The following is a 14,971-nucleotide window of genomic DNA, read 5'->3' as shown; positions in this document are numbered from 1 at the left end:
CAAGGCAAGTTAGGAAACATTTGGACGAGCGTATGAATTGCCGAGTTGTAGAAGGTCAGACATAATGGATGGGAATAACTGATATTAGTATAATAAAGTGCAATAGTTTGTATGGACTATTGTATGGTAGCGAAAGGGCCCCTTACTGGCAACTCTGACTGCGGCCAGCATAATAGATCCATCTTTGTCTTTACCTCATTTTCCCCTTGGTATCACTTTTAACCTTGTTGGGCTTACTACTACAACATTGTCCTGACTAGCTTCCTGCAGGTACGCTTCATGAAGTAGTGCTTATCTTAAACTATTCTTTCTCCCCCTCTGTAACCTGACTTCAAGAATTTGTGTTTGCTTTTTTTTTGGCACTTTCTGGTCTATGTTAGTTGCTGGTTAAACAACAAATTAATTTCTGAATTTCAAACTACTTCGTGACCTCATCCTTGCCTTTCTGTATGATCATTTCTAATAGCACTTTCCTTTTCGAGAATTCACCTGTCACTTGGTCTCTTGCACATCACTGAGTATGATTGATTCATCAATGGCATCCAGTGTGGATGAGGACAAATCCACACCTCAGGCCTTCTTATCCTGTTGCTGCCACTCAGCCAGAGGTGGTGTGGGAGAGAGCAGATGTGCAGTGGGTACAATGGAGTTTGTGTTGGGTTGTGGGCGGGCCCCTCCTGTCAGAATTGCTCTCCAGTATTCGCTCAGTGGAAGCCAAGCTGGATTGCATTCGTCAGCAGCTGCACTAGTCTGTGATGAGCAACTACTGTGTGCTTGTTCTTGCAGAAATTTGTCTCCAGGACAACATCCCATGTACCATCAATCTACAGGCCGTGATACTTAGGGACTTGGGCTGGTTTTTTTTTGGTGACTTTTTCTGCTATTGCAATTATGTGCTATGTTTTGTGTGTGTGTGTATATATATGACTGTTGGTGCTGTGTTTTGCACCTTGGCCTTGGAGGAACACTGTTTCATTTGGCTATATGCATGTTGTATGGTTGAATGACAATGAGACTTGCACTCAAACTTGAAGATGCCTCTTCAATCTTTATCAGGTTTTTGATCACATGATCTTATCTCCTCCATTTATAGCTCTGAACCAAAATGTTTAATATTACTCCTTTTGAATTACCCAGGGCTCTTTACTGTAACAGCTTCCCAGTGGCAGGGATGGTAAGATCAAGTCAACTTTTACCTATCAGCAGCAATGCCATCTCTAACTGATGAAGCCACACTCAGGTTGGAGGAACAACACCTTATATTCTGTCTGGGTAGCCTCCAACCTGATGGCATGAACATTGACTTCTCAAACCTCCGCTAATGCCCCACCTCCCCCTCGCACCCCATCCGTTATTTATATACACACATTCTTTTTCTCTCTCTCCTTTTTCTCCCTCTGTCCCTCTCACTATACCCCTTGCCAATCCTCTGGGCTTTTTCCCCCCTCCCCCTTTTCTTTCTCCCTAGGCCTCCTGGCCCATGATCCTCTCATATCCCTTTTGCCAATCACCTGTCCAGCTCTTGGCTGCATCCCTTCCCCCTCCTGTCTTCTCCTATCATTTCAGATCTCCCCCTCCCTCTCCCACTTTCAAATCTCTTACTAGCTCTTCTTTCAGTTAGTCCTGATGAAGGGTCTCGGCCCGAAACGTCGACTGTACCTCTTCCTAGAGATGCTGCCTGGCCTGCTGCATTCACCAGCAACTTTGATGTGTGTTGCCATCTTTAACTGTGTGTTTTGCTTCTGTGTGGCTAAATTGTGGCAAATTTGACAGCAGGTTTCGTTGATCATTTTACTCTTGGGAAATAATGGAAAATGTTTTTCAAAAACTCAGAGCTTCTGAGATACTGAAATTTCAGCAAATGTCTGCAATTTTCAACAACAGCTAAATTTGTTTGCCTATTGGGCCAAAATTAACCCTCGAGTCAGAAGAGCTCAAAATCAATGTGCAGTTTTGGATCTGTAGGTATTATCAGCAAATGGAGTTATCTCACATTGGGGTGGCACAGTGCTACGCTGGTCTGTGTAAATTTGGTCAAGAATTTGGATTTGACCTTGGACTTTCTCTGTTTGTTCTCCCTGGTATCAGATGGATTTTGCCAGGGTGCTTTGATTTCCTTCCACATGTCAAAGATATGCTTGTTTATTGGCTACTGTAAATTGCCTGTGGTGCAGGTGGATGGCAGGAGAGTTGATGGCGATGAAAGATGAAGAAAATGGGATTAGAGTAGTGCTTAATTGTTAACGCAGTTAATGAGTCTGTTTCTGTGTGTATTGAATCCACAACTAAGATGCCTTTTCTCAATTAAAGTTGCAGACTGAAGCTGAATCGCTGTTAACCAAGTCTTTTCCTGCTGACAGTATCATCTAAATCTACATGTGGAACTAATCTTATGAAATTAAATTGGATTGGGAATGATTTTAACTTTCAAATACAGCTCTAGACAACAAAGTATTTTCCTATTTGTTGTTGAAACCCAATCCTAAGATTAGTTTTCCACGTACTCAAGTTCTTAGGAAAACTGTGATGACCTTGACATGGATATCTTTAGCAAAATCAGCTCAAAGCTTTAAGCTTTAAGAAGGAGTATTTTTTTTTAAATAATCGCTCACTAGGAAGTTATGGATTTAATTGAATGTTTATGTTAAGCACAGAAGAATCTGAGCACATTGAAGTAATTTTGATGCTGTGGGATTTTAAATTTTATTTCTAGTTGGTAGTCCTTTTGGCTCCCAGTGCCATTGCTATGCTTAAACCAACAATAGGTCAGGAACGATCCCATTAATGTTGTTTGTCATCATGTGGTTTCCTTGCCATTCTTAGGCTTGAACTTGAGGTAAAGGAGAATGCTGGGGTTTAGTTTACCAACAACTGTGCATGTTTGTGATGAGTGTGCCTTTCATATCCATGAATCAAACCATTTAACTTTATTGTTTAATCAAATGGAAAATCACAAAACCATAAGACACAGGAGCAGAATTAGGCCATTAAGCCCATTGAGTTTGCTCTGCAATTTCATCCATTTCCCTCTCAACCCCATTCTCTTGCCTTCTTCCCGTAATCCTTCATGATTTTACTAATCAAGAATTTATCAATCTCTGCCTTAAAATACACCCAATGACCCACCCTCTACAGCTGCCTGTGGTAATGAATTTCACACATTCATCACCCTCTGGCTAAAGAAATCCCTCCACCTCTCCATTCTAAATGGACTTTCCTCCATTCTGAGGCTGTGCCTTCTGGTCCTAGACTCCCTCACTATAGGAAACATCCTCTCCCTATCCACTTTATGCAGGCTTTTCAACATTCAATAGATTTCATTGAGACTCTCCCCCCACCCCGACCCCGCAATTCTTCTAACTTTCAATGAGTAAGAAGAAGTGAGTAAGTGGGCCCAGAGCCATCAAACACTCCTCATATTATAACCCTCTCATTCCTGGAATCATTCTCACGAACCTCCTCTGAACCCTCTCCAATGTCTGCACGTCTTTTCTTAAACGAGGTACTTGAAACTGCTCACAATACTCATTTTGAGCTATTTTCTTCCCTGTGGTATTGGTGGGTTGGCAGGGAATTCCATGTTTCTGGCCCCATGAGAACGGTTGAACAGGAATTTATGTACTGCTGTCCAATTGGACCTTGCTCTTATTGGCAGAGCCTGGGATTGAGGGAGATGGTGTCAAAGTAACCATCAAACAGAAAATGCTGGAAATACTTGGGTTGGACAGCATCTATGCGGAGAAAAACTGAAGTAATGTTTTGGGTGGATGACTTTTCATCAGAGCTACTTTGACTTGGGATATTAATGCTGTTTGTTTCTCTACGGATACCACCTGATCTGCTGACCATTTTCTTTTAGATTTCTTGCATCTGCAGTTTGTTTACTTTTCAAAGTACATCATTTCAGCTTGACTAATTTGTTTTGTATCCAGGGTGTTCCAGTGGGACAAGAGGTAGAAGTTGTATTGAGAAAAATAGGTGTCACTGAGGAAGGTGCTCTGTCACAGATCGGAAAGAACATACGATTTCTGGTGACAAGCTTTTGATGTGGTAGGTCAAAAGTATGTTATGAAAGTATACAGTGTATACATACAGACGAGATGTACCCCAAGCTACTGTGGGAAGCGAGGGAGGAGATTGCTGAGCCTCTGGCGATGATCTTTGCGTCATCAATAGGGATGGGAGAAGTACTGGAGGATTGGGGGTTTGCAAATGTTGTTCCCTTGTTCAAGAAAGGCAGTAGAGATAACCCAAGAAATTATGGATCATTGAGTCTTACTTCAGTGGTGGGCAAGTTGTTGGAGAAGATCCTGAGAGGTAGGATATATGAGCACTTGGAGAGACATAATCTGATTAGTGATAGTCAACATGGCTTTGTCAAGGGCAGGTCGTGGCTTACCAGCCTGATTGAATTCTTTGAGGATGTAACAAAGCACATTGAAGGTAGAGCAGTGCATGTAGTGTATATGGGTTTCAGTAAGGCTTTGTATAAGATTCCCCATGCAAGACTCATTCAGAAAGTAAGGAGGCATGGGATCCAAGGAGAACTTGCTTTGTGGATCCAGAATTGGCTTGCCCACAGAAGGCAAACGGTGGTTGTAGATGGTTCGTATTCTGCATGGAGGTCAATGACCAGTGGTGTTCCACAGGGATCTGTTCTGGGACCCCTCCTCTTTGTGATTTTTTTAATATAAATGACCTCGATGAGGAAGTAGAAGGGTTGGTTGGTAAGTTTGCTGATGACACAAAAGTAGATAGTCTGGAGGGTTGTCTGGCAGGATATCGATAGGATGCACAACTGGGCTGAGAAGTGGCAGATGGAGTTCAACCCAGATAAGTTGAACTCCAGGGCTGAAGTGTGAAGTGGTTCATTTTGGTAGGTCAAATTTGAAGACAGAATTTAATATTAATGGTAAGACTTTTGGCAGTGTGGAGGATCAGTGAGATCTTGGGGTCCCGTGTCCATAGGACACTCAAAGCTGCTGCGCAGGTTGACAGTGTTGTTAAGAAGGCGTATGGTGTGTCAGCCTTCATCAGCCATGGAATTGAGTTCAAGAGCCGTGAGGTAATGTTACAGTTTTATTAGGCCTTGGTTAGACTCCACTTGGAGTACTGTCTTCAGTTCTAGTCACCTCACTACAGGAATGATGTGGATACTATAGAGAGAGAGTGCAGAGGAAATTTATAAGGATTTGCCTGGATTGGAGAGCACGCCTTACGAGAGTAGGTTGAGTGAACATGGCCTTTTCTCGTTGGTGCGACGGTAGATGAGAGGTGACCTGATAGAGGTGTATAAGATGATGAGAGGCATTGATTGTGTGGATAGCCAGAGGCTTTTTCCCAGGGCTGAAGTGGCGAGCACGAGGGGGCATAGTTTTAAAGTGCAGGGAGGATGTCAGGATTAAGTTTTTCACGCAGAGAGTTGTGGGTGTGTGGAATGCACTGCCAGTGACTGTGGTAGAGGCGGATACAATAGGGTCTAGTAAGAGGCTCTTGGATAGGTACATGGAGCTTAGTAAAATAAAGGGCTGTTTGGTAAGGAAATTCTAAGCAGTTTCTAGAGTAGGTTACATGGTCGGCACAACATTGTGGGCTGAAGGACCTGTAATCTGTAGATTTCTATGTTCTATGTATGTACATTAGTAGCTCTGCTGTTCCAAAACAAAAATTTTAACACTCTAAACTAATAAATGCTCTGTTATGGAAATGTAAAACTTTCTACTTTATGCACATCCTAAAACTGACCAAACCAGCCACCTTATGATCACTGCAAGTGTCAGTGCTGGCTAGAAGTACTGACAGCATTGCAGTCGTGGTACGTTACACTAGTGTAATCACTTTGCTGTGGCACTGATCACAGTCGGGTTTCAATTCCAGCCGCTGTCTGTAAGGAGCTTGTATGTTTTCGCCTTAACCACGGGCATTTCCTTCAGGTCTTCTAGCTATTTCCCGCATTCCAAAGACATACGTTTTGGGTGAGTAAGTTGTGGGCATGTTATGTTGGCAACAGAAGCATAGAGCTGCTTGCAGGCTGCCCCCAGCAAATCCTTGGCTCCGTTGGTTACTGCCGCAAACAATGCATTTTACTAACACGAGGAGGTCAGCGGCATCTGTGGGAATGAATAAGCAGCCAACGTTTCAGGCCAAGCCCTTTTTCAGAACCTCAGTTCCTCCAGCATTTTGTGTATGTTGCAAATCATTTCACTATATGTTTTGATGCTTTGATGTACATATGACAAATAAAGCTAATCGTTGCATAAAGACCTTTATATTGGAGCAAAAGCAACCTTTCTACTGAGATTATTATTATTCCGTATGGATGGAAAAAGAGAGAGAGAGAGAGAGAGCTCGGAAACAAACCCTTTGGCCCTCTGCAATAATTATTAACTTTAAATTTACAGTGATTTCTTCCCCCCCCACATTTCAAGGTATGCAAACTTTGATAATAAATGTACTTTGAACATTCTCATCCATCATCTCCATTCATCCACACATGAGATGATGTCTACAGGTTTGGTTGGTTAATTGGTTACTACGTTTGGGTTGCGGGAAGACATTGAAACATTATAACCATATAACGATTACAGCACGGAAACAGGCCATCTCGGCCCTTCTAGTCCGTGCCGAACACTTACTCTCACCTAGTCCCACCCACCTGCACTCAGCCCATAACCCTCCATTCCTTTCCTGTCCATATAGCTATCCAATTTAACTTTAAATGACAATATTGAACCTGCTTCAACCACTTCTGCTGGAAGCTCGTTCCACACAGTTACCACTCTCTGAGTAAAGAAGTTCCCCCTCATGTTACCACATTGGGAGAAAACCACACGGTCATAGGAAGAATATGTAAACTTCACCCAGGTCAGGATTGAATTTTGGTCTTTGGTGCTGTAAGTCCTAGGCTCAACTACCTGCCCTAGGGTGCTGCTCATTTTCAGAATCATAGGCTTGAGAACTGTAAATAACTTTCAACCAAATGCATGAAGATTATTAACAGTATATTTATCAGATGTGGAGAAAATGACGCTGTCTTTTTCTGACACTTGCCTTTTACAGATTGCTAAATTTCTGCAGAAAGATGGGGAAACTGAGCTCCAAATGAGAATTGAAATTGGAAACATGAAGCAGGAGTTGGCAACGATCAGCATGATGGATGAATTTGCTCGATATGCACGCCTAGAGCGCAAGATCAACAAAATGACTGATAAACTGAAAACTCACGGTATCTCATAAACACAAGATTCTGCAGAAGCTGGAAATCCAGAGTAACGCACACAAAATGCTAGAGGAACTCAGTATGTCAGCACCTTCTATGGAGAGGAATTCAGTCCTGATGAAGGGTCTCGGCTTGAAATGTTAACTGCTTATTCCTCTCCGTCCTGCAATGGAGAGGAGTAAATAGTCAACATTTCAGGCCGAGACCCATCATCAGGACTCAATTCCTGTCCATAGATACTGCTTGACCTGCTGAGTTTCTCCAGCATTTTGTATGTGTAACTCTTGGTATTTAGCTTTTCTAAAGGTTGCAGTGGACAACAGGAAAAGAGAACCTGGTTTAATGAAATGCATTTTTTTTAGAAAGAGATGGTCAATAAATAGCATTTTATCTGTGTAACTGCAGAAGGAGACTGAAAGCTATCACAGGCAAAGCTAAACTTCTCCCATTGAGAGATGGCAGTGTATAATAAACTAGAACATTATCAGCTCCTTTGTCTCAGCTGTTTCTCAAATGAGCTGACTCTGATTCGGTCAACCTACATTGTTCCACTTGCTGAGATTGTCTATTTCACGTAGGCTCAAATTTTCCCTTTGCTGACACTTCAGATTCAGGTTTATTTATCATATGAATATTGAAGCATCCAGTGAAGGGTGTTGTTTGCATTAACAAGCAACGCACCCATGGATGTGCTGGGGGTGGGGGGGAGATGAAAGTCCGCATGTGTCGCCACTCGTTCCAGTGCCAATATAGTATGGCTCAGAGAACTAAAGTATATGACATTTAAGAATTTACAAATAAGACCATAAGATAGAATTAGGCCATTTGGCCCATCAAGTCTGCTGAGCCATTTCATCATGGCTGATCCCTTTCCCGCTCACCTCCAATCTCCTGTCTTCTTGTATCCCTTCATGCCCTGGCCAATCAAGAATCTATCAACCCCTGCTTGAAATATACCCAATTGCTTGGCCTCCACAGCCACCTGTGCCAACAAATTCCAGAGATTCGCCATTCTGGCTAAGGAAATTCCTCCTCATCTCTGTTCTAAATAGATGCCCCTCTTTTCTGAGGCAGTGTAGTTAGTTGATTTTAGTTATAGGAAAATAATTTGTCACTGTACTAGGATCTTAACTAAAAATATATTTTACACCTTTGCATTTTTGAGCAGAGCAAGACCATCATGGTGAACTGCTTTTCTGCTCTGTGCTAGGTGGAGTTTCTTGCTTTTTCATGATCCTGTGTTACTTTATTTGTGTTTTATTTCGGGATACAGCAGAGTTACAGGCCCTTCCAGCCCAATGAGCCCACACTGCCCATTTACACCCCTATGACCAATTAACCTTTGCACTATGGGAGGACACTGAAACACCCAGAGGAAACCCATGCAGTCATGAGGAGAACATGCAAACTCCTCACAGTCAGCAACAAGAATTGAACCCAAGTCGGAGGCTCTGTAATAGGGTACACTAACTGCTCATCTGCCATGCCACCCCAACAGGTCACCCTGTTATAGGAAAGACACAATTAAACTGGAAATGGTGCACACAAGATTTACAAGGGTGCTGACATAACTCCCAAAGGCCTGAATTCTTGGGAGAGCTTGGAAAATCTAGGACTGTATTCTCTGAAATGTCAGAGGGATGACCTTGTAGATATGTATGAAATTGTGATAGCTATAAATGGGCAAAGACGCACAGTCTTTTTCCTTGGGGAAGGGGAACTAAAATATAGGGGGCATAGGTCTAAAAATTCAAGCATTCTGTGATTCTCTGTTGTCCATGTCTTGTAGTTGTAAATGCACAAGTAACAACTTTATTTTCAGTTAGCTTTTGGGTTTTCTTTCTTAACTTCTTTCACTCCTCTGCCATTTCTTAGGGTTTTTTTTAAAATACAAGATTTGAGTCTCAAGCCACTGTAGAGTTATCCTCCCCTTTTATCATTTTGATTTGTAAACGTCAGTTTCTGAATTGCATGTGGATCTTCAACATTACAACACGTTCTGTTAAACCGCTGAGCAGAATGTCTTCTCCTTACAGTTAAAACAAGAACAGCGCAGTTAGCCAAGATCAAGTGGGTGGTGAATATTGTCTTTTATATTGTTCAGGTTTGTATGGTTTCTTAAATGTAACGTTTGTCTTTGTAAGCTGTTCACTTGAAGAGTAAATTTAGCCATTTTATTCCTGTTCATTGAATCTTGGTTTAGTACACAAAATTTCAGTGTATATTTACAATATGTCTCAATCCCATTTTTTTTCCAATAATAGCCTCTGACATTTGCTTTCCCCCAGCTGCCTACACTTTACAGTTACATCAATATATTGTTTTAGCTCGTGGCCCTGCAAAGTTTAGGACCAAGACCAGGGGTTTCCATCCTGGGGTCCATGGACCCCTCAGTTAATGGTACTGGTTCATGGCATAAAAGAGATTGGGAACCCCTGATCTAGACTGATGCCCTGTTGAAAATGGCTGGGCCATTTGTACGATGCATTAGTCCTGCTGGCAAAATGGTAAAACTCTTGCGCTGGTTGCAGTGATTTGGAAATGCAGCTAATTTAGGGCCCTCTGCTGAATTTTGTGCTGGTGTAGTTGCAAAATATTGACATTGAAGTTGAAAGTTATAGGAAAATCAAAGCTCTGCTTTGAGTAGATAACATAACCTGTTGGTCAACAGGGTCAAAATTTTAATTGAGGTTAAAAGTTGAAATAAGAATTGATAAATAATATAATGCAGCAGATGTAATATGTTCTAGTGTAGAAATATGTAATATTTCTACTTGAATTGCAAGTCATGTCACCGTTGAGCTCATGATATATTAAAGTCCTTGTGGACAGCTTGCACTTTGTCAAGGATCACAATTACTTCAACAAGGATTATAACATCCATTCTTCCAGCCACTCCACTCTGTACCACTATCAACCAAGTTCAGTAACACGACTGTTACAAAACGTTACAACTGTTAACATTCCATTTACAAAAGATCTGTTATTACTTAATGTGTAATATGAAATGAGCACTCTGCTTTAAGAGTAGTAGTTGTTATTAAATATATGTTGAAGTGCCACTCCAAAAATGTTCTAGGATGTCATAAGTGTTTTGCGGTGTCACACAATTCCCCCCCCCCCTCATAGTACTGATGAAAGTGGGGTGCGATCAGTTGGAAGTAATGTTAAATTTTACTTTACACTGGGATTCATTGAAATAGACTGGAATGTTTATTCAGCTCTGTTTAGAAGTTCGTCTCTGGGGAGGAAATGATGGTTAGTGTTAAGAGGGAAGCAATCTATAGCTGGTCATGTTATTCTGTGTCATTCCCAAACGGTTGTGTTCTTTTTCAGGCAGCTTTAATGATTTCCCTGATATGGAAATATTATTCAGAGCCCGTTACTGTGCTCCCACACAAATGGATTGCACCCTTGGAGCGGATGGTGGCTTTCCCAACTGGAGTAGCAGGTGCTGAATGAATTATGCATTTTTAAATTTAAAAACTACTTAAAATTAATTTCTATTGAGCATAGTTCACTCTTTTAGTCTGTTGCTTTTCCCATGGGAAAACTCCTCTCTGTGGCTGTCTTAATAGGATCCTGAGAGGATCATAGGGGTCTCCCTACCATCCACCGGGGACATTTATCAGGAGCGCTGCATTCGCAGGGCCCTTAGCATTATTAAGGATCCCACCCATCCATCCAGCACCCACTTTGATTTTCTACCATCAGGCAGGAGACTCCGATGCATAAAACAAGAAAGGTCAGAATGGGAAACTGTTTCTTCCCTCAAGCCAAGGGGCTTCTGAACTCCTTGTACAAAATGTCACTGGTTAATCTGTGCTGTACCTTACAATATTTAATTTATACACTTTATTTATGTGAAATTCATCTATAGATTTCTATCTTTACTTCCTTAAGTTATTAAACGTTTGTGTGTTATGTGTACTACGGTAATTTGCACCCTGGTTTGGAGAAACATTGTCTTGTTTGACAGTATACGTGTATATAGTTAAGTGACAAACTTGCCTTGACTTGACTTCATGACAGTAACTGCTTGCTGCCTTACTAAACTGGTTATTCTAATCATGAGTGCAAATGTTGGTAGATAAGTAAGTCTGACGGGGTACACCTGAGATTGGCATCTCTCTGATTGATCCATTCTCGCTTAAAGCTACCAGGAGGAACTGTTTATATAGTAGGAGACTTCATTTTCTCCCCACACTGGCTCCTTAAAGTAAAACTCAATTTGACCTCTTGTGTGAAATTGCAAATGTTGGATAATATTAATGTTGTACTTGTAAATCTAATTTCCAATTGAGTCAATAAATTTTTATAAAACGTGTACAACCCAGACAAGATGGAGATGCAGGTGACTGCAGATGCAGGAATTTGAAGTGACACACAATGCTAAAGGAACACAATTCACCCTCTGTGGAGAGGAATGGACTATCAACATTTCAAGTTGAGATTCTTCATCTGGCTTGGGAGAAGTATTCAGGTGAAGGGTCTCTACCTGAAACATGGACTGTCCAACTATGTACCAAGTACTATACCACAGCAAACCAACCTTTAAAAATATCTAGAAAACGTCTCCATTTGTGTGTAAACGAGATATGTAAACAAAACCCAGCATTATCTATCTATAGAATAATATAACTATTGTTATGCCACCTTAATGCATCTCCATCCTATTACTTTGTCATCCTAATTCTGCCAACACCAGCATTTCTGTTCTGTAAGCACATGAGCAGTTGTGTGTATTTAAGATTCTGGTATCTTGTTGTAACTTGTCTGTCATTTACGTACACTTTTGGAGGAGGAGGGAAGGATGAGCAGGAGGATTTAGTTTAGATTTCCTAGTTAACTTTGTCTATATTTTGCATTTGTGGCTACACATGTCAATCAGTGCTCGTACAGTAACTACAATAACCTTGTTCTATTTTATTTGCAGGTGGAGTTGGAATTACCTGCTGGCTCTTAGTTTGCAATAAAGTTGTTGCTGTGGCACTGCAGCCATTCGGCTAAAATCTCATAGCGAGGCCTATGACAAGATCCTGCATGAATTGGCTTGTGTGTACTTTTTTCATTATTTTGAGTTGGGTTCAGCTCTGTTCTTGCATCAGCTGCAGCATTATTGTTTGAAAGTAGATTTCAAAAAGGGGTGTGAAGAAGAGCCCAACAATAAATTCTGTGATGTAAATAGATTTTGGAAAGTGATATAATAAAGTTGTTAGCTGTTACTAGTTTTTGAAATTCACAGAACTCTTAAGAAAAGTTGAAGATCTCAGTGTCTTTTTTTTAAAGCCTGAGAGAATGTGAATTGTATTGGATGTGTTGGCAACATTTTTCTACCGGTTTAATTCCTTGTGTTCGAGTTACTTGGTCTTGTGAAGGAAGAGCTCTCATTTATTCATCTTGATGACAGCTTCACATTACTTGCAATGTTTTTTGGACAGCAGTTATTTGCATTGAGGTTTTGTGCACAATAAAAGTTCTGTACTGATTGGAAGCAAAATAATTGAAATAAGGGCTTAATAACTGATTGGAAGGCTTCTCCCATTTCATGTGCATAGCCAGTGTGGATTGTGAAGAATGAAATAGTGAATGGCTTTTACCCTTTAAGAGAAATAAACGTTCAACCAGACAGAATTGCTTGTCATCTCTGATCCTTCGCAGTAGTACATCAAATTTTGGCCCAGATCCCAAGGAATACATAATTGAACTCGATGTTTAAGCAAGTTATTTGATTTTTGATAAAAAAAGAATGCGAATTTTATTTCTTTACAGTGATATTTGTTACTGGATATCATCATTGGAAAAAATCTGCAGCATTTTAAAGATATACTCTAACCATTTTTTTGATTTTACTCATTCACATATTTTAACAGGAAAGCTGTAATGTAATTGGAGAGCCTAGTCTAGTACTGTTAGTTGTTCAATATCTGTAAAATTAGTATGTGTCAGCAGTGTGTTCTGCTGAGAGTCAACCATTTGATAAAGAGGGAAGATTAGAAATTGGAAAAGCTCACCTCAAATCCAGGAGAACGTTAATTGGCTTAATGCTAATTCAAGCTGGTATATTTGTATATATCTGCAATGTAGGTCACCTGATAAGTTTTTAAGATCAAACTTTTCCCTTTTCAAATAGATTTAGTTTTGCAATATCTTCCAGTATATTAATTGTTTGGTTCATTATTTGGAACCATTAAGAAATGTAAAACATGTGTTTTCAATGAAGCGGATTAACTAGCTTCATGTCACCTGTGAGTTACCATGATGTTACTAGTCTCAAGTGGGGAAGTTTAGTTAGTTTTCAAGCTTGTGATAGTTATAAGATGTGTTGATATGATGAAACATAGCTGCCACAATTTTAAAAAATAATACGCTGGTTATTGACATCTTGACTAATGCATAAACATTGGTTGGGCCAGGAAGCATTTATAGTGTTTTTCAAGTAAGTTGCCAGGGAAGTTGATAAAGGCAAGGCTGTGGATGTTGTCTGCATGGAGGATAACAAGGCCTATGACAAGGTCCCGCATGGAAGGTTGGTCAGGACGGTTCAGTCACTTGGCATTCAGAATGAGGTAGTAAATTGTTTAGACATTGACGTTGCAAGAGAAGCAATAAAGTGGTAGTAGATGGCTGCCTCACTGACTGGAGGCTTGTGCTAGTGGTGTGCTGCAGGAGTCAATGTTGTGTCTGTCGCTGTTTGTCATACATATCAAAGATCTGCATGATAATGTGAACTGGATTGGTAAATTTCTGCATGACAACAAGACTGGGGGCAGAGTGAACAGTGTGAAAGACTATCAAAACTTGCAGCTGGATCTGGACCAGGTGGAAAAATGGTAGATGGAACTTAATGCAGACAAGTACAAGGTGTTGAACTTCAGTTGGAGCAACCAAGGTAGGTTGCTGTAAATAGGTCGAAGGACCTGTTTCTGCGTGGTAGTACTCTGTGACTCTAAAGGAATGATATTTGAACAGAAGTAAAGAAGTAAAAGGAATCTTTAAATGACAGTGATGAACAGTCTGCAATAATGCTGTAAATGGGTGCAATGTCTTATGAGATAGAATAGTTGGCTTGACATTGTTTACTGCCCATCCTCCAATTGCCCTTGTGAACATGACAGAAGAGCCATCTTAAAATAATGGCAGCCCTTGCACTGATCCACTTGAATAGATACTGTAATTTGAAGGTATCTGAAGCAGCAGTGTGGAATTACTGACAAATAAAACCTTTCCAGGCCATAATAATAATAAATATATTGTTCAAAGTGAAATTATTATCAAAGTCTATATATGTCACTCTATACTACCCTGAGATTCATTTCTTGCAGGGATTCACAGAACAAACCAATAAAATAGAATCAGTGAAAAACTATACACAGACTAAGGCTGACAAACAGCCAATGTGCAAAAGAAGGCAATGTGTGCAAGTACTAAATGAATATATTTTTTAAAAATGCTGAGAATGTGAGTTGTTTTCAGTATTGAACATGAATCCTTGAAAGTGAGTCCATAGGTTGTGAAATCAGTTCAAAGAGCTGAGCTGAGTGAAGTTATCCACGATAATTAACAGAAGTCAGAAGTTCTCCATTAAAATTTTCTTCAAATATGTTGTTGACCAGAGGCAGCAATCTTTTTCCCCCAAAACCAGGGAAAAGGTTTTCTGATTCAATACCTCCTATACATGTGCCAATGAGTAGAACATAGAAACCTCCAGCACATCACAGGCCCTTCAGCCCACAATGTTGTGCCGATCAT

General features: G+C 40.5%; 1 protein-coding gene across 1 annotated transcript in view; it reads left to right on the top strand.

The window, feature by feature from the left end:
• get1 (guided entry of tail-anchored proteins factor 1) overlaps positions 1-13,020 on the top strand; it is a 30,748-nt gene extending 17,728 nt beyond the window's left edge. Inside the window, exons 2-5 of the mRNA XM_063050356.1 lie at positions 7,060-7,225; positions 9,256-9,323; positions 10,556-10,670; positions 12,156-13,020. Coding sequence (XP_062906426.1) covers positions 7,060-7,225; positions 9,256-9,323; positions 10,556-10,670; positions 12,156-12,229 — 423 coding nt within the window. The 3' untranslated portion in view covers positions 12,230-13,020. The remainder of the gene's footprint in view (positions 1-7,059; positions 7,226-9,255; positions 9,324-10,555; positions 10,671-12,155) is intronic.
• Positions 13,021-14,971: the final 1,951 nt, after the last annotated feature.

Source organism: Mobula hypostoma, chromosome 6 (assembly GCF_963921235.1).
Source record: "Mobula hypostoma chromosome 6, sMobHyp1.1, whole genome shotgun sequence".
NCBI lineage: Eukaryota > Metazoa > Chordata > Chondrichthyes > Myliobatiformes > Myliobatidae > Mobula > Mobula hypostoma.
Note: the sequence above shows the minus strand (reverse complement) of the source record. Positions and strands in the feature narration are given on the sequence as shown.